A 22,426-nucleotide genomic window follows, 5' to 3' on the forward strand; every position below is an offset into this window, starting at 1 on the left:
GCAGTCCCTGCAGGGAGCATGAAGGAGCCCCCAGGGCCATTGCTGAGCAAGGCTCCCCAGGGACTCCTTGCAGCAGATCCTTGAGGCCACTGGGATGTGGGCTAGGGGGGGATGCTGAGGGCAGCACAAGGGGCTGACAGTGCCCAGCCTGGCTGGGGCTGTGCCAGGAGGCCCCAGGGCCTCAGGACAAGGTGTCTCCTCCCAGCCCTTGCTGGCACAGACCCTGCTGTGCCCCAGGGCACCAAGACTTGGCTTCTCTTTGTCCCCACCTGTCATCACTGCCTGCAGTTCTCTGCTCTGCCTGGGGCCTGGGGACACTTGCTCAGTCGTGTCCCTCTCTGGGACCCATTAAAAGTCCAAGAAAGTTTGGAGTTGGATTCTGCCTTGGAGTTCTGGAGAGGTTTCTTCAGCTCCCTCTCAGGGACTGATGTCCAGGGCCTGAGCACAAAGCCCCAGAGGCTGATTAAAGTCCTTGTGCTGTGTCTGTGCTGCTGAGCTGGGCTGGGCTCCTGGCCCAGAGGCAGCTCCTGGTCACCAAGAAGAGCTTCAAAAGCACATTTCTCTGGATGAGCAGCTCTTGTGCCAGCCCAGCAGGGCTGGGGCACTGCCTGCAGCCAGCGCGGGCACAGCCCAGAGGCACAGAGAGCTTCAATCAGTCAGGGCTGGGAAGGGGCTGAGAAGTGCCTGGGGCACAATCACTGCCAGCCCTTGGCACAGGAACCTCTGGCTGCAGGACAGTGCAGCTGCAGCTCCTGGAGCCATCTCCTCAAGCTGGAACATGCCAATGCCTGCAGAGCCTGTGAGTACAACTCTGGGTATTTCCGGTGCAGGGGAGGTGAAATGCTCATGGAGCCCTGACATGCTGAGGGGTTCTGATCAGTCATAGAATATTTCCAAGACAAGGACTTTGATAAAATATAAGAAATTTCTTAAGACTTTTTATTCAGTTTCCTACTATTGAAGAATGGTAGGGAGGTGGTGATAAATATTAAAGGATGATTATAAATTTTGACAATTGCCTGTAATATCTGACCTGGTAAATTTTGCTTATGAATTATTAATTATGAAATTTTAAAAGTTCCCAAGACACCCAAACTGTTATTTTTAGTGATCAATAGGTTCACAGGAGATCCCTAATGTGCTTTCAACCACTCTGCCCATGGACAGCAGCAGCATCACCTTTGCTGGAGCCATCAGGCTCAGTCTGAGCTCTCCTTTCTCCAAGCTGCAAACAGAACCTGCCCCCAGCCAGTGCCCTGCAGATAGGCAGGGTTCTTGAGGGCCAAGGAGAGTGCACAGAGATTTGGGGTCTGTGAGTGCTGGCAGGGAGAGATCAGGCACAGGGAAACACCTGCAGGAGGGAAATCTGCAGGAAGCAGAGAGAAGATCAGGCAATGAGAGAAAACAAAGCCCAGCAATGCTGTGGCAGGGAGAGTTTAGAGATGCCCACAGGAGCCCCTGCAGTGCAGCCCCTCCCTCTGAACAAGCCCCCTCCCTCCTGTGCCCCAGCCAAGCCTCTGCCCTCAGGGCCGGGGCTCCAAGGCGTGCAGCCCCTCCTATGCAGGCAGAGCTGCAGCAGAGCCGTGGGGCAGCTCTGCAGCCCCGGGCCCAGTTCCCTCTGCAGAGCACAGGGCTGGGAGCAGCTGCCCGGCCCTGGGGGCTCTGGCAGGGGGCACAGCTGGCTCAGGGTGATGCTGTCCCCAGGGCCCGGCTCTGGGCAATGCTGTCAGTGCAGCCAGGGAAGGAGCTGCATCTCCCTCAATCCAATGCCATCAGAAGGACACTTGGGAGTCTCCCTGAGAGTTCAGTCCAAGCTGGGAGCTTCAGTCCAGGGTGCAAACCTGTCCTAGAGCATCTCTGAGTTATAAGATGGATGGGGAAAGGCAGAGGTGTTGTGACACTGAAAATGTTGCTGGGTTGGTGAAATGAGCAACATGAGTCCTTGGCAACAAAAGTGGAGCTGGGCTGAGCTGGATCCATCTGCTCTAAGCAGTACCTGTTGATCTTTACAGAAAACTTGGGAGTGTGAACATCCTCCATTTGTGAAAAGTGAAAGCCCAGAAAAACTCCAGAGAGACTCAAGTGAGGGACCATCTCCCCACAGTCTTCACTTACCATCTTTCCTCAGTGAACTCACTCTGTTCTACCAGAGGGCAGTAGAAATGCTGAGGGTTTCTGATATCCTAGAATACCAGGAGAGACATGGGGACAGCTTAAAAAGAAAACTCTAGAACTCTAAAAAAAAGAACCATGTCCATGTGTGTTACAGAAGAGGGTCTATGGGAAATGGCTTTGATTTTGGTTACAGGTATCTCCCCTAACTCTTCACTGTCCTTTCTCAATGAACAGGTCCCCATGCCAAGGCACAGCAAATGTCGAACAGCAGCTCCATCAGGCACTTCCTGCTGCTGGCATTGGCAGACACGCGGCAGCTGCAGCTCCTGCACTTCTGCCTCTTGCTGGGCATCTCCCTGGCTGCCCTCCTGGGCAACGGCCTCATCATCAGCGCCGTAGCCTGCGGCCACCACCTGCACACGCCCATGTTCTTCTTCCTGCTCAACCTGGCCCTCAGCGACCTGGGCTCCATCTGCACCACTGTCCCCAAAGCCATGCACAATTCCCTCTGGGACACCAGCAACATCTCCTACACTGGATGTGCAGCACAAGTATTTTTCTTTATGTTCTTCATTGGAACAGAGTATTTCCTCCTGACCATCATGTGCTACGACCGCTACGTGTCCATCTGCAAACCCCTGCACTACGGGACCCTCCTGGGCAGCAGAGCTTGTGCCCACATGGCAGCAGCTGCCTGGGCTAGTGGCTTTCTCACTGCTCTTATGCACACGGCCAATACATTTTCCCTGCCCCTGTGCCATGGCAATGCCCTGGGCCAGTTCTTCTGTGAAATCCCACAAATCCTCAAGCTCTCCTGCTCCAAATCCTATCTCAGAGAATTTGGGGTCATTGTTTTTAGTGCCTGTTTATCATTTGGCTGTTTTGTGTTCATTGTTTTCTCCTATGTGCAGATCTTCAGGGCTGTGCTGAGGATCCCCTCTGAGCAGGGACGGCACAAAGCCTTTTCCACCTGCCTCCCTCACCTGGCTGTGGTCTCCCTGTTCCTCAGCAGTGCCATATTTGCTCACCTGAAGCCCCCCTCCATGTCCTCCCCATCCCTGGATCTGGCCGTGTCAGTTCTGTACTCGGTGGTGCCTCCAGCCCTGAACCCCCTCATCTACAGCCTGAGGAACCAGGAGCTCAAGGCTGCAGTGTGGAGACTGATGACTGGATGGTTTCAGAAACATTAAACAGCTGGCCAATTTCTACAAATCACTTGTAATAAAAGTTATCTTTGATACTTCTTGTTGATTTAATTTTGGAGGTATTTTTTCCTTTGTTTTCGTATTTTCATATTGTCCAAAAAGAAATGTCAATCTTTGTGCCCTTTCTCATTCTGTTTCTCTCCACCTTCCCTGTGGCCACAGACTGTGTCTGTGAGGGGCTGCACTCTTGGTGGCTTTAAAGGAACTAAAGGATGTCCCAGCAGAGTTTTCTGCAGAGATGCCCTTTTGTTGCCATCTCTGGAGCTGCAGCAGCAATGTCTGTGTGCAGAGCTGGGGCAGATCAGTGCTGGCCCAGCAGCTGTGCCCAGCAGCAGCAGCAGCAGCAGCAGCACTTGGTGTTGCCAGTGCTGCTGCCGTGGCCCTGCCCCGCTGACCTGGTGGCCCTGGTGTTGCTGCAGGGCCTGAGTGCTCTCGGGGCCGGGCACAGCCCTGGGGGTGGCAGTGCCGGGGCTGCAGCAGGGACAGGCCATGGGCACTGCTGGGGCAGCGCTGACGCCTCAGGCCAGGCCCTGGGGGCTCCAGGCTCCTTGCCCAGGCTCTCTCAAGAACACGGCCAGGCCAATGCTCAGCACAGAAACACCCGTCAGCAGCCCCAGGCTGGCCGTGGGCAGGCTGGGGGCAAACAGCATGGCTGGGGCTCTGCAAGGGCCCTGGGGCAGACGGGAAGGAGCAGCAGAGCAGGGGCTGATCCATCCCCAGTGCGCTGCACAGCTCAGGGCAGCATCCCAGAGCGTCCTCATGCAGCTGCCAACAACATCCCCCCTCTGCAGCCCCGGCCTCTCCCCCAGCTCACACAGGTGCCCCATCCTTGCAGGCACAGACACGGCAGCACTGCCTCAGCAGCCCCTGTTTGCATTGCACACAGCAGGGCCAGCACCCCCATGCTGTTGCTGTGGGGACATGAACCTGAGGGAGCACAAATGCCATCAGCCCCTGGGGCCAGCAAGGCCTGGGGGACACCAGGGAAACCACTCAGCTTTGTCCTGGCCTCTGCACTCAGCCAGAAAGTTTGTTCCCATCAGCTGGGAGTTTCCTGTGCCACTGCAGACGCTGTTGCTCAGAGCCAGGGCTGCCTGGCAGCCACGCCCAAACTGCCCTGAGCATTTCCTCTGCCTTTCCTTTGCCTTCTTTACTCTTCCCTGGTGCAAATTTCTTCCTCTTGCCCAGCCCTGTTCCCTCCCCTGCCAACAGCCCATCTCTGTCCTCATCCTGCTGGCCGCACCATTACTGAGCCAGGCCAGGAGCCATTGGCCTTCTTGGCCACCTGGGCACACTGCTGCCTCATGTCCAGCCTGGTGTCCTTCAGTCCCTGCAGGTCCCTTTCTGCCTGGCTGCTCTCCAGCCACTCTGTCCCCAGCCTGTAGTGCTGCAAGGGGTTGTGTTGGCCAAAGTGCAGGGCCCGGCACCGGGACTTGTTAAACCTCACCTTGCTGGATTTGGGGCCTGGATCCAGCCTGTCCAGGGCCCTGTGCAGAGCCCTCCTACCCTCCAGCAGATCCACTCTCCCAGCCAACTTGGGTTCACCATGGTTCCATGAGGCCCCTGAGTGTTCCAATGTTCTCCATGATTCCATGAGGTTTCCGAGTGTCACAATGTCCCTTTGGTTACATGGGACCCCTTGGTGTCACAAAGTCCCTTGGATCCTTGGGCCCTGCAGTGTCACAATGGCCCTTCATCCCCCCAGGCCTTGCAGTGTCACAATGGATCCTTGGTTCCATGAGGTCTGGCAGTGCAGCAATGCTCTCCTTAGTTCCACAGTGTCACAATGGCCCCTTGGCTCTGTGCTGCCATGTCGTACACAGTGTCACCATGGTCCTCTTAGTGCCACCAGGCCTTGCAGTGTCACAATGGCCCCTTGCTTCCCCAGGGCCCTGCAGTGTCACAATCATCAGAGAACCAACCAGGCTGGAAAAGACCTTGGAGAGCATCAAGTCCAACCTGGGACCCAACACCACCTTGTCACCCAGACCATGGCACTGAGTGCCACATCCAGTCTTTCCTTAAACACTTCCAGGGACGGTGACTCACCCACCTGCCTGGGCAGCCCATTCCAATGCCCAATCACCCATTGTGTGGAGAATATTTCCAATGTCCAGCCTAAATGTCCCCTGGTGCAGCTGAAGGCTGTGTCCTCTTGTCCTGTCCCTGTTCCCTGGGAGAAGAGCCTGACCCCCACCTGGCTGCACCCTCCTGTCAGGGAGTTGTAGAGAGTGATGAGGTCTCCCCTGAGCCTCTTCTTCTCCAGGATAAACAATCCCAGCTCCCTCAGCTGCTACTCACAGCACTTGTGCTTCAGACCCCTGACCAGCCATGTTGCCCTTCTCTGGACACACTCCAGCCCCTCCGTCTCGTTCCTAAATTGGGGGGCCCAAAACTGGAAACAGCACTTGAGGTGCTGCAGAACCAATGCCAAGCACAGAGGAAGAATCACAGCCCTGCCCCTGCTGGCCACACCACTCCTGATCCATTGGAATTCCAGGGGCTGGATGAGCGAAATGGTGGGGAGGGAGTGGGGACAAAGTCTGATTGATTATCAGCCAGGAGGGGTCTTGATTATCATATCTGTTCACACTGGATTAAAAGGTGCTGGGGGTCAATATCAATTGGACATTGATTATACCAAACCATAAACAGGAAAAGAAAACATGACAAAACACTTCTTTCTGCATTGTTTTCAATACAGTGTATTCACTTAGAATACACTTCTGAAATCTGTCTAATTATTCACAGAATAAATAAATACGTAGAATATTCCCTGTGGCTTTTGTTGTTCTGGAGTTTTTGCACAAATGTTTATGAGCTTTCCTCACTGAATTCCTGAACTGAAGAATTCAAGAAAGAAGAGGCATCTGGTGTAGTAAAACTCATCAGCAACCTCCAAGTGGCTGAGGATCCATGCCCATGAGAGCAGCAATGAACAGAAATGGGCACAGCTTTGTGGCTGCCCCAGCTTTGGCATGGGCCCTGGGCCTGGAGCAGGAGCAGCTCTTGAGGACCCCAAGGCCGGGGCTCTTGTGCTGCCCTGGGCAGATGGGATGGCAGCAGAGGCTGCAGAGCTCTCAGCACCTCAGGCCGAGGGGAGCAGGGCAGCCAGGGAGCCTCCTTTGGCCTTGGCCAAGCACCTTCCCCCATGGCTGGGGCTGAGTCCTGTGGCAGCTGCAGCTGCTGCTGTGGACTTGGCAGGGGCTGAGGCCGTGGGGCCAGTGGCCAGAGCAGCCTGGCGTGAGCAGAGCTGTGGGGCCAGAGCCGGCTGGGCTGGGCTGGGCTCAGAGAGGCCCTTGGTGCTGCCCAGAGCTCAGGGCAGCTGGCAGAGCTTGCAGGGAGCTGGGCTGGGCTCAGAGAGCCTGGCCCAGAAACCATCAGTGTCCATCTCAGCCTGGCTGAGCGTGCAGGGGCAGGACTCAGGCCAGGCCTTGTGGGGCAGGGCCAGCGCCTGTGCAAGGCATTGCAAACAGGCAAGTGGCCCAGAGAGGAGGCTGCTCTGTGCCCTTGGTGGCATGGACAGAGCAGGGAGGGGGCCCAGGACATTTGTCAGCGCCAGCCTCTGTGCCCATGCGTTGGCAGCCCTGGCTGCTGAGCCCAGCTTTGGCCTGGGCTGAGTTTGGCTGTGGCCCAGCTCCATCCTCCTGCAGGGCTCAGGGCCTGTTCCCGGCCATGGCCAGCCCTGGCTGCCTCTCTGCTGGCCCAGAGGCCGGCCCAGCCCAGGGCAGGGCTGTCTGTGCAGCCCCACAGGTGCCACGGGCTCTGCAGGAGCTGGCAGAGGCTGCCCAGCAGGGAGGCCATGGGGCACAGAGCCCCAAGGCTGCTGTGGGCACCACGGCACAGGGGCCGTTCCCAGCCGCAATGCTCCTGGCCTGGGCTGGGCCTGCACAGGGGCTGGGCCACCAAGGCTGGGCCAGCACAGGGCCACAAAGGGGCCACGCAGCCGCTGCCGGGGCTGACAGCAAGGCCAGGCACACACAAGCAATTGCTGAGCATGGCCTGCGCTGGCCAGGCCTGACTGTGCCAAAGGCAGAGCTCAGCTGCCCTTGGCGGCTGCAGCAACACTCCAGAGCCCAAAGAGCCTCCATGGCTGGGCTGGAGACCAAGGCTGCAGCAGGGAAATGCGGGGCTGCTGCGGGATGGGGAGGCCATTGACTTCCAGCACACATCTCAGCTCTCTGATGATCCTGGCACCATGCTGGGCCCTGTTTCAGACTGGAGCAGAGCAGATGTTGATGGCACAGGAGCCCTGCGGGGCTGTCAGGGACCTGCAGCTTGCAAGGTGCTCTGCTCTCCCTCAGGTGCTCTCAGAGAGATCCAATCCCAGCTCAGTCCCTCAGGGCACAAGTGGCACTGCCTGTTCATGGGCACACAGCTGATGTCTGCCTGGAAAGGGGCACAGGTGTTAATGCCTTTTTTTTTTCATAATATACAAACAAATCTTTTTTATCTGTGTCAATTGAGCATTCTTAAGAAATGGCAAAGTTTTCCAACCAGGAACAGGAATTTTCTGGATCTACTGGATTCTTTGACTGATGGCAGAAGAAGAAATACTGATTTTCCCCTCTCCCTTTGCCACCAACATTCAGTCTAATATTTCATGAACCCCTTCCTTTAGGGGTTTCCGTCCCTCCTGGTTAAATGGCCATGTCTTAGGACATCTCTTCATTTAGAGCAGCTGGACCTATGTCTTTCGTATTGCTCCAAGACTGCCTCCTGTAGATGTTGTCTGGTCATGCCAATGCATCTCCCTTGATGGCCATCATGCTTTGAGCTTCAGGGAATTGCCCAATCTTTCAGAAGTTTAAATATTTCCTTAGTTGTAGTTTTTTCATTTATATCACCTCTTCTTATATCTTTGTCTAAAATCCTTAGTGTATGGAAATCCCTTGTGGATGGCAGACATGTCAGATGCTGCTGCAATGTCAGAAGGAGCTGGGAGAAGTGTTTTGATGTTTATTACATTTTATCATTTCACATTTTTTATGCTGGCCATGAAGAGAAACCTTTCTGTGCCTCTGAGTCTCACCAGTTCCTGACCCCCAAAGGACACAAACCTGATCAGTTTTGGTTCCCATGCCAGTGGCTGCACTTGGACCTCCCTCCATAGCCAGAGCAGAACTCCCTTGTCCCAGAAAGTGCCTGGCAAAGGAGGAATGAATGAAACCGGACAGGCTGTGGGAATCAGGGGCAGGGCAGAGCCACGGAGAAGAATGACTTTTGGCATTGGATGGGGCTGTGCCTTCCCTTGGCTTTGTTGGCTGACAAGAAATGCTCTGTGTCTCGGGCAGCTCCTTCTGCAAGGAAAGCAGGTGGGAGTTGGAGCCAAGGAGCTGAAAGCTGCAGGTGCAGCCTGGGCTGGAGGGAGCTGAGATTTGCACAAGGCTGCTCTGAGTGCCAGGGCTTGGATGGGGGAAATGGTGGGGTGGGGGTAGGGACAGAGTCTGATTGATTGTCAACCATGGAGGGTCTTGATTTTCATATCCATTCAAACTGCATGAGGAGGTACTTGGATTCAATGTAAATTGGAGATTGCACATATCAATGAATTAAGAGGAAAAAAACAATAAATTGCAGGATCTAAAAATATTTACTCGCTGTCTTTTTATATATAATGCATTCACTTTTAATAGGCTTTTGAAATCTGTTGAATTAACCACACAAGATTTGGAAACTGAAATCAAGTTATTCCCAGAGGCTTGGCTTGTTCAGCTGTTCTGAATGTTCATGAGCCCTGGGACACTGAATTCCTGCACTCAAGAGCTGAAGGCTGAACAAGCCTCTGGAGCAGTGAAATTCAGCAGCAGCCTCCAAGTTGCTGAGGATGTCAGCAGCCCCCAGTGAGGCCATCCCTGCCCAGAGACCGTGGGGGAATGGGCAGACAAGGAGAGCGTCCCTGGGGCTGGGGCAGCACAACTCAGAGGCACCAGCGGCTCCAGCTGGGCAATGGAGTGTGGAATGTGGCTGGGAAAGCCCTGCCTGGGCTGGGCCAAGCAGCACACACAAGCCCTGACTCGATCCCTAAAACAATTATCTCAAGGAGACATTTAAAAGGAATTACAATTGTTTGTGTCCTCTGAGTTAGGTGCACTGGAGAAATACCAGTACAAGAGATTCTAGGAGCTCAAAACAACCAAACAGCCTTCCCTGGGAAGTTCGGAAAATTGGAGAAACTTTGGCAAAAGGTTTATTATGACATTGTAGTGGTTTTGGTTTGTTAATTTAAGATTTTTCTATTCTTGACATTTCTTAATTAATGGATTGATGAGTATGGGGGGTTTTAGTGTCAGTTAATTATTTATCTATTTCTTTTATTGTGAGATTGTATTATGAGAATAGTAAAGTAGGCCTAAGATTTTTAAAGCGTATATAGAAAATTTTATTTAAAATAAATTTATAAAGAAAAAAGGTAGTAAGAATTAAAATGAATTCTCTCGAACACTTTTTTTCTTTACAACTTTTTCTTTTTACTGACAATGTTAAGTAAGTAAATTTAAAATTTCTAGTTGGTTTACTATTTCTAGAATAGTCTTTTTTTTAGTTTTCTTCGGGAGAGAAGTTTTTCTTGTTAAGGTTATGGAGATTATTTTTCAAGAAAAAAAATATTTTTTTATGGTTCTTAATTCTTTCATGGATAACAGTTGTCAGGGGAACTTTGTTCTTGGGAAGTTGTTTTTATTGCTACAAGATTTTTTACAGCTTGTAGATGGGTCATGTCAACTTATGGGGTCCTGTTTTAAAGATGTGTTCTTTAAGGGTAAAAGTTTTTATTTTTTACTTTTAAAATTATTTTTATCTCTGGGAATAGAGATCTTCTCTTGGGAATACTGGATTAGTTGGATTTTTCTCCCTGCTGTTTAAACCTGTCATGAAATTACAGTTATTTTAACATTTGTTTATTTTAGTATGGAGGGTTTTTTTGATATTAATTGTAATTTTTTTCAAAAGTTTTTTGTGTTATAAAGAAAGAGTTGTTCCATTATCGTTTACAAGAAGATTTAAGTTTTAAGCTTAAGGTATTTTTTCTTCTTTTTTATTTGGGACTTAATTTCTCCTTTACTGATTTGATGGTTTTATATATTTTTTATATGATCATGGTGAGATTTTAATAGCTGTGGTTGGCTTTGTTCTGGTTGGGATTTTGTAGCCTCTTTTGTTTTCCTGTTTGGGAGTTGTTGGGGTTTGGTTTGGTCAGAATGGGGCTGATGGGGGTGGGGAAGCCTGGGGAGGGGGGAAGGGGCTCAGCCCATGACAGGGTTGCTTGGTTTAGTTTGGTTTGGTTTGGTTTGGTTTGGTTTGGTTTGGTTTGGTTTGGTTTGGTTTGGTTTGGTTGAGATGGGGGCCAGGGCCGGGGCCCGCTGCTTCTTTGTTGACTGGAAAAGAAAGAGGAGATTCCTGGGTTTTTTCATCTTTAGCATTTGTGTTTCACAGAGGTGCGACCGTGGTCACAGGGGTTTTCAGGATGAAGAAGAGACGAGAACGTTGACTTTATGATCAAAAGGTTGATTTATTATTGATTTATTATTTTATGATATATGTTATATTAAGACTATAATAAAAAGAAATAGAAAGGAAAAGGTTTCTTCAGAAGCTAGCTAAGCTAAGAATAGAAAAGAATGAACAACAAAGATCTGTGTCTCAGACAGAGAGCAAGAGCCAGCTCTGCCATGAGTGGTCAGTAAATCCAAACATCCACAGGAGACCAATCACAGGTCTACCTGTTGCATTCCACAGCAGCAGATAAGCATTGTTTACTTTTGGTTGCTGAAACTGCAGCTTCTCACAAGGAAAAATCTTAAGAAAAGATTTTTCATTAAAGATGTCTGCGACACAGAGGTGTGTTCAGTATCTCAGTGGTTTAACAGATTGTCAGTTACACAAAAAGTTTTGTATTACTTTTAAAAATTCTTCTCATGTCAAATATGGACAGATATTCAATCAACAAAAAACACTTCTCAAAGCATTGACTTGGCCCATTCAACTTCACAAACTCTAGGGCTGTTCAATTTCATGTTAATAACAATTTACAGGAGCACAGAAATAGAAGAAGATGCAGAAAGAGAGAGAGACAAAAAAGATGCAGAGAGGCACACACACAGCTATCAACTCCTGCATTCCAACAGAGTTCAGATGGAAATTCCAAGAGGAGGTAGGGTCAAGATGTGTGCTCGCCTTGTTGTCAGCCTTCAATACCCCTTGGTCTCCCTGGGCCCTTTCCCCGGGTGGGGCTTGGGCTCATTTGGTCCCTCAGGAGCTGGGCTGGGGCTGCAGAGGTGGCTGTGGAGCATTGCCTGTGCTGTGCCAGGGACTGGCAGCCACTGCTGGGCTGGGATAGAGGCTCTGGGGGGATTGGGGTTCCAGGGCAAGGCAGGGCTGGTGTTCCAGGGCAGGGCAAGGCTGGACCTGCCCCTTCCTCCCCCACACACAAAAGGTTTTGATCCAAAAATCTCCTCCAGTCTTTCACAACAGGCAATATTGCAGGTGAAATCCCAATTCTGGCCATGGGCACCTGGACTAGGACAGTTCTTTTCCATAGGAAGAAAAGCCCCAGTTCTTGCCCTATTTCTGGTTTGATTGCCTGGATCTTGTTTGGTTTTGTTGTTGCTTTGTTTCCCTGCTGTGCCTGAAGTGACCAGTAAGGAGCAGAGTGACTCTTGCCAAGGAACTTTGTGCTGCTGTCCCTTGATATTAAATCTGGTTTATTATTAATATTTATTATCCCCTTGCTGGGGATTTTTTCAGTGCTCTCAAGGCCTCATTGGTACCAGGGTGAAGGAGCCCTGGCCCAGGTTCTGGCCCTGGGGGACATGGAGATGCTGCCGGGGGGTCCCTGTCCCCCTGTGCCACCCCCAGGGCCCCGGCCCCCCGTCCCCATGTCAGGCTCTGGGGTCGATCTCGTGGAACATCCTCTGGGGGAGGCTGCGGCGCCAGGGGCGGGGGGACCCGGGGGGACAGGGGACCCCGCTGTGCACGAGCAGGGTTGGACTGCTCTGGGGGGAACTGTGAGGGGGGGGCCAGGGCAGAGTGACCTCCCCAGTGACCTCACACAGCCCCTGTGATGTCACACAGCCCCTGTGATGTCACACTGCCCCTGTGAGGTCACACAGTCCCCTGTGGTGTTACACAGCTGCTCTGTGATGTCACAGAAGACTCTGATGTCAAAGCATCACACTGCGATGTCACAGTTTGTTCTGTGATGTCACAGGCTGCTCTATGGTGTTACACAGCCACCCGGTGATGTCACAACCCACTCCCTCATGTCACAGAGCCACACTCTATGATGGCAAGATCTGCTCTATGGCCTCACACTATGATGCCACAAACAGCTGGGTGATGTCACAACCCCCTCAGTGATGTCACAAAACCCTCGGTGATGTCATACTGCCACTCTGGAATGTCACAGCACACACTTTGACCTCGCACCTGGCTCTATGATGTCATACAGCCATGCCATGATCTTTCAGCCTGCTCTGTGATGTCACAGAATCCCCTCTATGATGCTGTAGCTGCTCAGTGACCTCACACAGCCCACTCTGTGCTGTCACACAGCCCCTTGCTGACATCACAGCTGCTCTGTGCCTCCATGACACAGCCACAGAGGAGCTGCTGTGACACAGCCCCCTCTGGGACATGCCACAGCCCCTGCCAGTGCTGAGCCCCTGGGAGCTCTGTCTATGCCCTGCTGGTGTCCCTGAGGGGCCCTGGCAGTGGCCCAGCCCTGCTGGGCTGTGCACAGGAGCTGCTCCTGGCCAGAGCTGTCTCTCTGCAGCTCTGCTGCCCTTGCCAGGAGCTGCCTCTGGGCCAGGAGCCTGGCCCAGCTCAGCAGCACAGACACAGCACAAGGGCTTTAATGACCCTCTGGGGCTTTGGTGATCTTTGCATCGAACTCAGTCCCTCAAAGTGTGCTCAAAGAACTTCTCAGGGACTCAAAAAGAGGGTGAAACACTGAAGTTTCTCATACTTTAAATAGATCCTTCTGAGGGACAGGACTGAGAAAATGTCCCCAGGATCCAGGTAGAGCAGAACACTGGTGGCAGTGATGACAGCTGGGGACAGGCAAGGCAAAGGTGTCTCTGGTGCTGAGCAAACCTGCGCCTCTGTCCCTGCAGGCTGTCAGCATCCCCCGGCTGCCCCACCTGGCTGGCCCCTTCCTTTGCTGACAGCTCTGCCTCCTGCCTGCCTCTGCCTGCCCACACAAAGCCTTGGGCTGCTCCAGGCTCCTGCTGGGGGACGTGCTGCACCACAGCCCTGCCCTGGCAGGGAAATTCCATTCTCCTGGTGTTCACTCTGGGCCTCCCCAGCTGCCCTTGGTGCTGTTATGTCTTCTTCAGGCTCATTCCCACTATGAAGAATAGCTCCAGCCCCTCTGAAACCACCCTTCCATCCCTCCCAGGCTATTCCTGTTCTGTCCTCAGTCTCGACACCACTGACCCCAGAGCCTGCAGACTGTCCCTGCTGGTTTTGTGATGAGACCTCCAAACCCCATCTTGTGAGATTTTTGAGTCCTCTCCAAGGTCTGTGAAAATGGAAAAATAGTGATCAAAGTTATTTTCTCCCAGATCTTGCCATGACAGAATAAGGGTAAATGTCAATAAACTGAATGAGGGTGGATTTGCATTTGTTAGAAGAGGAAATATTTTACAATAATGACAGCGGCACAAAACTGCAGCTGTTTTTCCAGAGAAGTGGATGCCCCATCCCAGGAACGGTCCAAGAGCATGAGCTTTGGGCAGCCTGACCCAGTGAAATCTCCTGCCCTCCCCAGTGACAGAATTCCTGTAGTGTGGGTTCTCTGATGTGCTGGGTGCCCTCACAACGCTTCTGGCCAGAATGTCTGTTGAGGGCAGCCAGGCTGCTGCAGGGGCAGTGCCCTCACAGCCATCACCATGGCAGCCCTGTCCCCTGGGCCTGGCTCTGCCCTTTCCTCTGCCCCTGCCTTGGCTCTGCTGGCATGAAGAGTTTTGTCATTGATATCTTGTCCCCAGGGTGCTGGGGCCAATGACTTCCTAGTCAGGCTCCTGGAGCAGAAGTGGCTTTTCAGAGGCCAGCCAGGAATGAGCCCTGAGGCAGCAGCTCTGCAGTGGTGGCCACCAGGCCGGGCTGCCAAGGGAGGCTTCTGGCCATGGGCTGCAAGCAGCTGCTGCTGCCAAGGTGCCTTTGGTGCCTCAGGCTCTCCCTGGCACAGCTCCCAGCACGGCACTCTGCCCTTGTGCCCGAGGCCTTCCCTGTGCTGGGGCTGGCCTGGGGCTTTTCCTGCAGCGGGACCTGCCCTGCTGATGGCACAGGAAAGGCAGTTCCTGCTGGAGCAGGAGGCTCTGCCTGCAATGGGCTCCAACAGCTCCAGCAAGGCCCTGTTTGCAAAGGCCCCTGTGGGAAATGAAGGGGGGGGGGGGTCACGCTGATTTTGGGGTGAATATTGCAGAAACAAGTCTGACTCCTCCATCCCAAAGTTGAACATCCTTAGCGGGAGCTGAAGCTGTGACAGCGCTGGAAAAATCCCCAGAGAAAGGAACAACCAAGTGACACCACTGAGAGCTTCTGCAGAGCTGCTGAGCTGGCCCAGCCTGGGCACACCCGACTGACAGAGCAGCACCTCACACTAGAAAAGCCTTGTCCCAAATCTTAACCGCAGCATCTCCTGACATTTCCTTTTTTGGAGGGTGTAGAGTTTCCTCTCTGTATGGGGACACCCTCAAGGTCATTCACTGCTCCAGGCTGAGCCAAAGGGGTTTGCCCATGGTCATTGTTCTGGGGGACTGGCATCAATCTCTGCTTAATTACTGGTTTAGCTTTAACAAAATTGCTTTGAAATCACTTCATAGTGTTTAATATAATATAATATAATATAATATAATATAATATAATATAATGTTATATAAATGTTACAACTCCAATACCTTGCTGTAAATATTTCTGATAAAGATAATTTTATTTAATAATTACCATAGTAGATAATTATATAAATATCTCTGTTTTCCTATCCTTAATCCTGTGGGACAAATACTGTAATGATTTAATTCCACCTTGATAATTTTTTACACACAAACACTTGAAAAGTCTGAGGCTGAGATTGGAACCAGCTGCTCCAATGCTCCACTCCTAGAAGAAGTTTAAGAAGTCTGGAGGTCCTTGGGGGTATCTGGGGATCTGTGGAGACTATTGGGGCTTCTTTCGGTACCTTCTCACCCAACAAAAGCTTCTCTAATAAACTTTGCCTGAAACTCCCACTGTGGCCATGACAGGAAGCCCTGTGAGTGTCTGGGCCATCCCGGCTCTTTGGCAGCCTGGGGACTCCTGGGATGTCACCGTGGAGCCCCCGTGGGTGCCTGTGACAGATGGGTGCCTTTGCAGCCCAAGGTGCCCTGGGATGTCACCATGGAATGGCTGTGACTGCCTCTGACCACAGGACTCTTTACCATCCCAGAAAGCCCTGGGAGGTCTCCATGGAGCCACTGTCTCTGCCTGTGACATTCCAGCTCTGAAATAGCCTGGAGACTCTTGGAAAATCCCCATGGAACCACTCTGAGGAACTGTGACAAATCTGATCCTTAGCAGGCAACCATCACCAGGACCATGTTGCTATGCTCAGTCCGTTGGCAACTCCATGGAGACCCCATGCCAGGGGTTGTTGCCATGGCAACCAGGGCTGGCACCAGCTAGGATACTCGGTTTCCTTGGGCCGGGCTTCAGAAATGGGATTCCCGTGGATGACGAGGGCAGAGCTGCAGCTGAAGCCCTTCCCACACTCCCCACACTCGTAGGGCCATTCCCCGGTGTGGATCATCTGGTGGCTGATCAGGGTGCTGCTCTGCCTGAAGCTCTTCCCACACTCCAAGCACTTGTGGGCCTTCTCCCCATTGTGAAGCTGCCCATGGGCCACCAGCTCTGAGCTCTGGCTGAAGCTCTGTCCACCTTCCTGGCTCAGGGTGGGTCTTTCCTCCTCAGAGCACCCTGGGCTGGGTATGGAGACCCTCCTCCTATGGAATCTCTGGGGCTTTTCCTCCACATTGGAATTCTGCACCATGGAGCCACTCAAAATGGCCTCTTCCAGGCAATTCTGCTGTGGGGATTTGTCCTTCCTGGTCTCCATCCTCAGCTTCTTCCCTGGGGGAGGAAGGACAAGGAGAGGATGGGATTGACCTCCATGCCACAGGGAAGGGGAAGGAGATCCCCCCAGTGCATCCACGGCAGGACGGGGTTGGCAGCAGGGTTGTCCTGCAGCCGGGGGCTGTGCTGGGCTGGGAGATGGAGCAGGAGAGAGGGGGAAAGGGGCACTGACTTCCTCCTCACCTGCCTGGCTGTCCCAGGGCATTGTGTCAGTTTGAAAAGACAGGTGTCTGCTAAGGAAGGCAGGAGACTCCCTTGAAATGTAAAATGTTAATCCTTTCCCTTGGAATTATAATTTTCAAAAGAAGGAGCTGTCAAGCAAAGTCAATGGGAATAGGAATAACAGTTCTTCAGAAGGAAAATTAAAAATACAAATGCAGTAGTACTAAAAACTACTTACAGAGTAAGAATACGACCTGACACCCTGTGGGTCAGAGTGTTGGTAGCACTCCTGTTAAATGGTGGCTGCAGTGCTCCTGCAGGGACAGGTGTGGTTCTGTTGGAGCAGTGATCCTGTAGAAGGGTGGAGTTTTCCTCTGAAGGTCCAGATGTGGCATCGATTGGCCTGGTCTTCCTCTGGGATCCAGTGGAGCTGAAAGCTGCTCTTCTGGGAATCTTGTGGGAGAAGGCTGACTCTGTTGTTCACATTCTCAGATTATATCCAGGTAGGAATGCTTGGCTCCTCCCTCTGGGCAGATCTTCTCACAATGGGATGATGGAATTTTTATCAGTGACACTCAATGGCCCATTAACAGAAGATATCTCCCTGGAGGGAGGATTCATGCGGAAGAGATAAAGTAAATTGCTCAATTGACAGATGATAATTGCCCCATCTTTAACAGAGGGTAATTGAATACACACCCAGCTAAACCTGAGACACTGTTCCAGCCTTGGAAAGCAGGATTTGGTACCAGGATTCTTTAGGGAATGCAACCCTGATTGAAGGCAGAGATAGAATCTCCAGAGCCTGCAGCCAGAAATGGACAGTTGTGTGATACTCATTTCAACATCTTCTCTTTTGGAATTATTGACTAATGATTATTTGCTTTGCCTACCTAATATTTTTGTAATTTTTTGCAAATTTGCATTATCTAAATTACACTGTTCCTTAAGTTAAGTTGGTGTCTGTGTCTTTGGTGCGGGCCCTGCCCACTGGCGAAACAGGGCCCAATCCTGCCTAAGTGTTACCTGGGGAGACAAAACCCTCACTGCAAATGTGCCCCCTTCCTCCTTGTTCCCCACACTTCATGCACTGATCATGATGTCCTATGGTCTGGGCTATCCCTGGGGTCAGCTGGGATCTCCTGTCCTGGCTGTGTCCCCTCCCAAGCTCCCCCACACCCTCAGCCCCTCCCCAGCGTGGCCGAATGAGGGGCAGGACAGGCCTTGGCTCAGTGCGAGCTCAGCAAGAACAAAACCATCTCTGTGTGCTCAGCCCTGTGCTCAGCCCCCGGGCCCGGCATTTCCTCCACTTCCACCCCAGACCCCCCTTTCCCACCCCTCTGCCCCACGGCCGCCGCAGCACCGGCTGACAATAGAAGCAATTCTGTGGCAATTCCAAGTTTCCTTGCTTCCTGCACAGCTCCAGCTCAGCTGCTGGCAGGTTACAATTAAAGAAAAGTGCAAATTCGGCCCAATACAGATATTATTAAAAGGCAGTGGAAGCTCTGTGTAGCTGTCACAAAGGTGACAGGGATGAAGAGAATAATGATTCTCACATTTGGAAAAAACCCAAGCCTGGGAATTCAGTAGTTATTTGGGAATTTAGCTACTTGAGCTGGGCTTCTTGTGGGACTTTTAGCAGCCTTGTGTTCCTCGCCATGTGGTGAATGAACCTTGTCAGTCTTGCTGGTATCATTTGCTCCATTTCCACCAGTGATTTTAACAAACTTTTCAAGTAGGGACAACAAAGTATTTTCTTTACACTCCAGTCCCACAACAGCCATTTTCCTCATCAGTTCTCCCATAGGTTGCTCAGAGGAAGCTGCATCCAAGTTTCCAAGAGTTCCTCCAGAGAGACCCACAACCTCCTCAGAGGAAGGAACCATGCTGTTGTCAAAGGCAACTGGGGTCAAAGGACAGTGCCCTGAACTCACTGTGCCAAAATAATTTTGCAATCTGGTTAAGAAAATATTAGAGAGATGCCATTTGCCCTGGAGCAGGGCAAGTGTGACATTGTCCCCTGTGTGTGTGTGGCCTTCCCAGGGTGGGGGTTTTACACCTGAGCCAGTTTGGGTAAGGGGGGTGGTGTTCACCCCCTGAGCAGGGATTCCCCCACTGTTTCAGGCTGCAATGTAAGTTGGAACCAAATGCATGTTTTCAATCCCCATCTTCATCAACTGCTAGAAACAGGTGGGGCAGTGTTCTTGATCTCTTCCATGACTCAGCCCTGATCACGCCCTCCAGGGGAGATATCTTCTGGGAATGGGCCATTGGGTGTCACTGCAGGACTGATCAAATTCCATCCTCCCATTGTGGCATGCTCCGCCCAGGGGGAGGATCCAAGCATTCCTACCTGGATATAAGCTGAGCCTTGCAACACCAGGAGCAGCTTGCCTACTGGATTCCCAGAGGACAAGAGCTCCAGAACCACCACTGGACCTTCAGAGGAAGACCAGAGCCTTCTACAGGATCACTGCTTGGACAGAATCACGTTCATCACTCCCACAGGACTGCAGCCACCATTTAATGGGACTGCTGCCACCAGCCTGACCAGCAGGGTGTCGGGTTATATCCTGACTCTGTCAGTTTAAGGCAGTGATTCTGCATCATTGCCTTGATCTTCATTTTCTTATTAAATTGTAATCCTGGTTTAGACCCTCCCCAGGTTTGCCTTCAAACAAGTACAAAATTCAATGTACTTATCCCTTGTTTTCTTCTCAAAACAGGATTTTCCATCCCATAAACTTGGCCAGATGGAGGAGGAGGCTGTGAGGAAGAAGAAGGTGCCCCAGGAGCCCCAGGCAGGTGAGGAGGAAGTCAGTGCCCCTTTCCTCCTCTCTCCTGCTCCATCTCCCAGCCCAGCACGGCCCCCGGCTGCAGGACAACCCTGCTGCCAACCCCGTCCTGCTGGGGATGCACTGGGGGGATCTCCTTCCCCTTCCCTCTGGCACGGAGGCAAATCCCATCCTCTCCTTGTCCTTCCTCCCCCAGGGAAGAAGCTGAGGATGGAGACCACGGAGGACAAATCCCCAAGGCAGAACATCGTGGAAGAGGCCATTTTGAGTGGCTCCACAGTGCAGAATTCCAACGTGGAGGACAAGTCCCAGAGATCCCACAGGAGAAGGGGCTCCAAACCCAGCCCAGGGTGCTCTGAGGAGGAAAGACCCACCCTGAGCCAGGAAGGTGGACAGAGCTTCAGCCAGAGCTCGGAGCTGGTGGCCCATGAGCAGCTTCATGATGGGAAAAAGCCCCACAAGTGCTTGGAGTGTGGGAAGAGCTTCAGGCAGAGCAGCACCCTGATCAGCCACCAGATGATCCACACTGGGGAATGGCCCTACGAGTGTGGGGAGTGTGGGAAGGGCTTCAGCTGCAGCTCCACCCTTTTGACCCACCAGTGCATCCACACTGGGGAGAGGCCCTACGAGTGTCCTGAGTGCCAGAAGAGGTTTCACACCAGCCCTGATCTCTCCAGGCACCGGCAGATTCACACAGAAGAAAGGCCCTTCCACTGCCCTGATTGCGGGATGGGCTTCAAGCGCAAGTCCCACCTCATCAGGCACCAGCTCATCCACACTGGGGAGAGACCCTACGAGTGCCGCACGTGTGGGAAGAGGTTTCGGACCAGCTCAAATCTCCTCCTGCATGAGCGCATTCACACGGATGAGAGGCCCTTCTACTGCCCTGACTGCGGGAAGAGCTTCAAGCACAATTCCACCCTCATCAGGCACCAGCGCATCCACACTGGGGAGAGGCAGAGGCCCTACGAGTGTCCCCAGTGTGGGAAGAGCTTCACCAGAAGCTCTCATTTGACAAGACACCAACGGAGCCACCCGTAAATGAAGCCCTGCAAGTGCCTCGATTGCAGGAACAGCTTCATGCACCACTCCAGCTTCATCCCCCATGGGAGAAGCCAGATTGCAAAGAGCCCTGGTGATCCATGTTCCCTGTGATCCATGCTGGGAAGACACCTGTACCTTTTCCTGCCCTTTGCCAATGACCTGATGTGGGATTGGAGAACATGAGGGTCTGGCCATGGCCCTGTCATTACATTCAGTCCCACCTCAGATCATTGCCAGGGACAGGAAAGGGACTCTCTCTCTCTCCCTGAGGAGAAGGGTGTCCTTTCCAGGCAAGAAATATTGTAGCCAGGCAGACCCTGTGAGTTGTGTTGTAGTTTTCCCTGTAAACAGTTTTATTTATCCCTTCTGTTATCAATATTGTTTCTGTTCCTGTTTGTTCCTTATCTCGTTGCTGTTTCCAATAAATTGTTCTTATCCCAGCCCGGGATCTTTGCCTTTTGTGCTTTCCATGGGAGGCGGGAGGGCAGCGAGGGCAGCGCGGTTTTAGCGGGAGCAGGAAATTGGGGAATCCCATTGCTGAAGCCCGGCCCGTGGAAACCGAGCATCCCAGCTGGTGCCAGCCCTGGTGGCCATGGCAGCAGCCTTGGGAGCGGGTCCCTGGCTGGGGCTGTGGGAACCTCTTCCCTCTGGTGCCCAGGGACAGGAGTGGAGGGAGCGGCTGCAGCTGAGTTGGGGCAGGCTCAGGTTGGATGTCAGGAAAAGGTTTTTGCCCAGAGGCTGCTGGGGCCCTGGCCAGGCTCCCCAGGGAAGGGTCCCAGCTCCAGGGCTCTCTGAGCTGCAGCAGCGTTTGGCCAGCGCTGCCAGGCCCAGGCTGGCATTGTTGGGGTGTCCTGTGCAGGGCCAGCAGTTGGACTGGAGGATCCTGATGGGTCCCTCCCAGCTCAGCCAATTCTGTGCTTCTGGGATCCCATCAGCCTGGGGATGGGGGCTGCCAATGGTTGCCATGGCAACGGGCTCTGGCTGCAGGCCTGAGCTGGTGTCCATGGCAACCACCCCTGGCATGGGGTCTCCATGGAGCTGCCAAGGGACTGAGCATAGCAGCAGGGGGCTGGTGATGGTTGCCTGCTAAGGATCAGATTTGTCACAGGTCCTCAGAAGGGTTCCATGGGGACTTTCCAAGAGTCTCCAGGCTGTTCCAGAGCTGGAATGTCACACACAGAGACAGGGGCTCCATGGATGCCTCCCAGGGCTTTCTGGGATGGTAAAGAGCCCTGGGGTCAGAGACAGTCACAGCCATCCCATGGTGACATCCCAGGAGTCCCCAGGCTGCCAAAGAGCCGGGATGTCCCAGACACTCACATGGGTTCCTGTCATGACCACAGTGGGAGCTTCAGGCAACATTTATTAGAGAAGCTCCTGTTGGGTCACGAGGTGCAGGAACAATCCCCAATACTCCCCATAGATCCCCAAATGTCACTGTGTAATCAGTGTTCCGTGCTTTCTTTCCAATGGAAAACAAGCATCCTTATCCTCCAGGTGTCCATGTCTGAAATTGGATTCCACCTCCAAAATTCTGGATATCCAAGGGTTGCTCCCAGGCACAATCTGCCAGTACCATCAAGCCTGGGTGGCCTGGACCTCTGGTGACTGCCCCTGCAACACTGGGGCTGGGTTCTTCCCTCCCCATGGAGATCACTGGGACACTGTGGAGACCTCATGGAACCAAGGGAATCATTGTGGCACCACTGGAGCCCATGGAACCAAGGGGCCATGGTGACACAGTGGGGCTTCATGGAACCCAGAGACCATTATGGCTCCGTGGGGCCTGATGGAACCATGGAGACCATTGGGACCCTTCAGGGCCTGGTGTCACCAAGGGGGCATTATGACTCTTCAGGGCCTCAGGGAAGCAAGGGACCATTGGGACACTGTGGGGCCCCATGGAACTGAGGGAACATGGAACAGACCTGGCTGGTTTGGCTTCCCAGGGGTCCCCTGACAGGTCTGGCTGATGTTGCAATGTCAAGGGCCGCC

At 52.7% G+C, this 22,426-nt stretch overlaps 1 protein-coding gene and 1 pseudogene across 1 annotated transcript; both read left to right on the forward strand.

The window, feature by feature from the left end:
- Positions 1–22,426, forward strand: part of LOC129133491 (uncharacterized) — a 264,314-nt pseudogene that overhangs the window by 184,290 nt on the left and 57,598 nt on the right.
- LOC143692362 (olfactory receptor 14J1-like) lies at positions 2,373–3,305 on the forward strand. Its single transcript, XM_077172597.1, has one exon. It carries the CDS (start codon positions 2,373–2,375, stop codon positions 3,303–3,305), a length of 933 nt encoding a protein of 310 aa, XP_077028712.1.

The sequence above is a fragment of the Agelaius phoeniceus genome (assembly GCF_051311805.1).
Source record: "Agelaius phoeniceus isolate bAgePho1 chromosome W unlocalized genomic scaffold, bAgePho1.hap1 SUPER_W_unloc_1, whole genome shotgun sequence".
Classification (NCBI taxonomy): Eukaryota; Metazoa; Chordata; class Aves; order Passeriformes; family Icteridae; genus Agelaius; species Agelaius phoeniceus.

Excerpts from the sequence above, each read along its gene's own strand:
- LOC143692362 (XM_077172597.1), top strand. The coding sequence starts at position 2,373 with ATGTCGAACAGCAGCTCCATCAGGCACTTCCTGCTGCTGGCATTGGCA.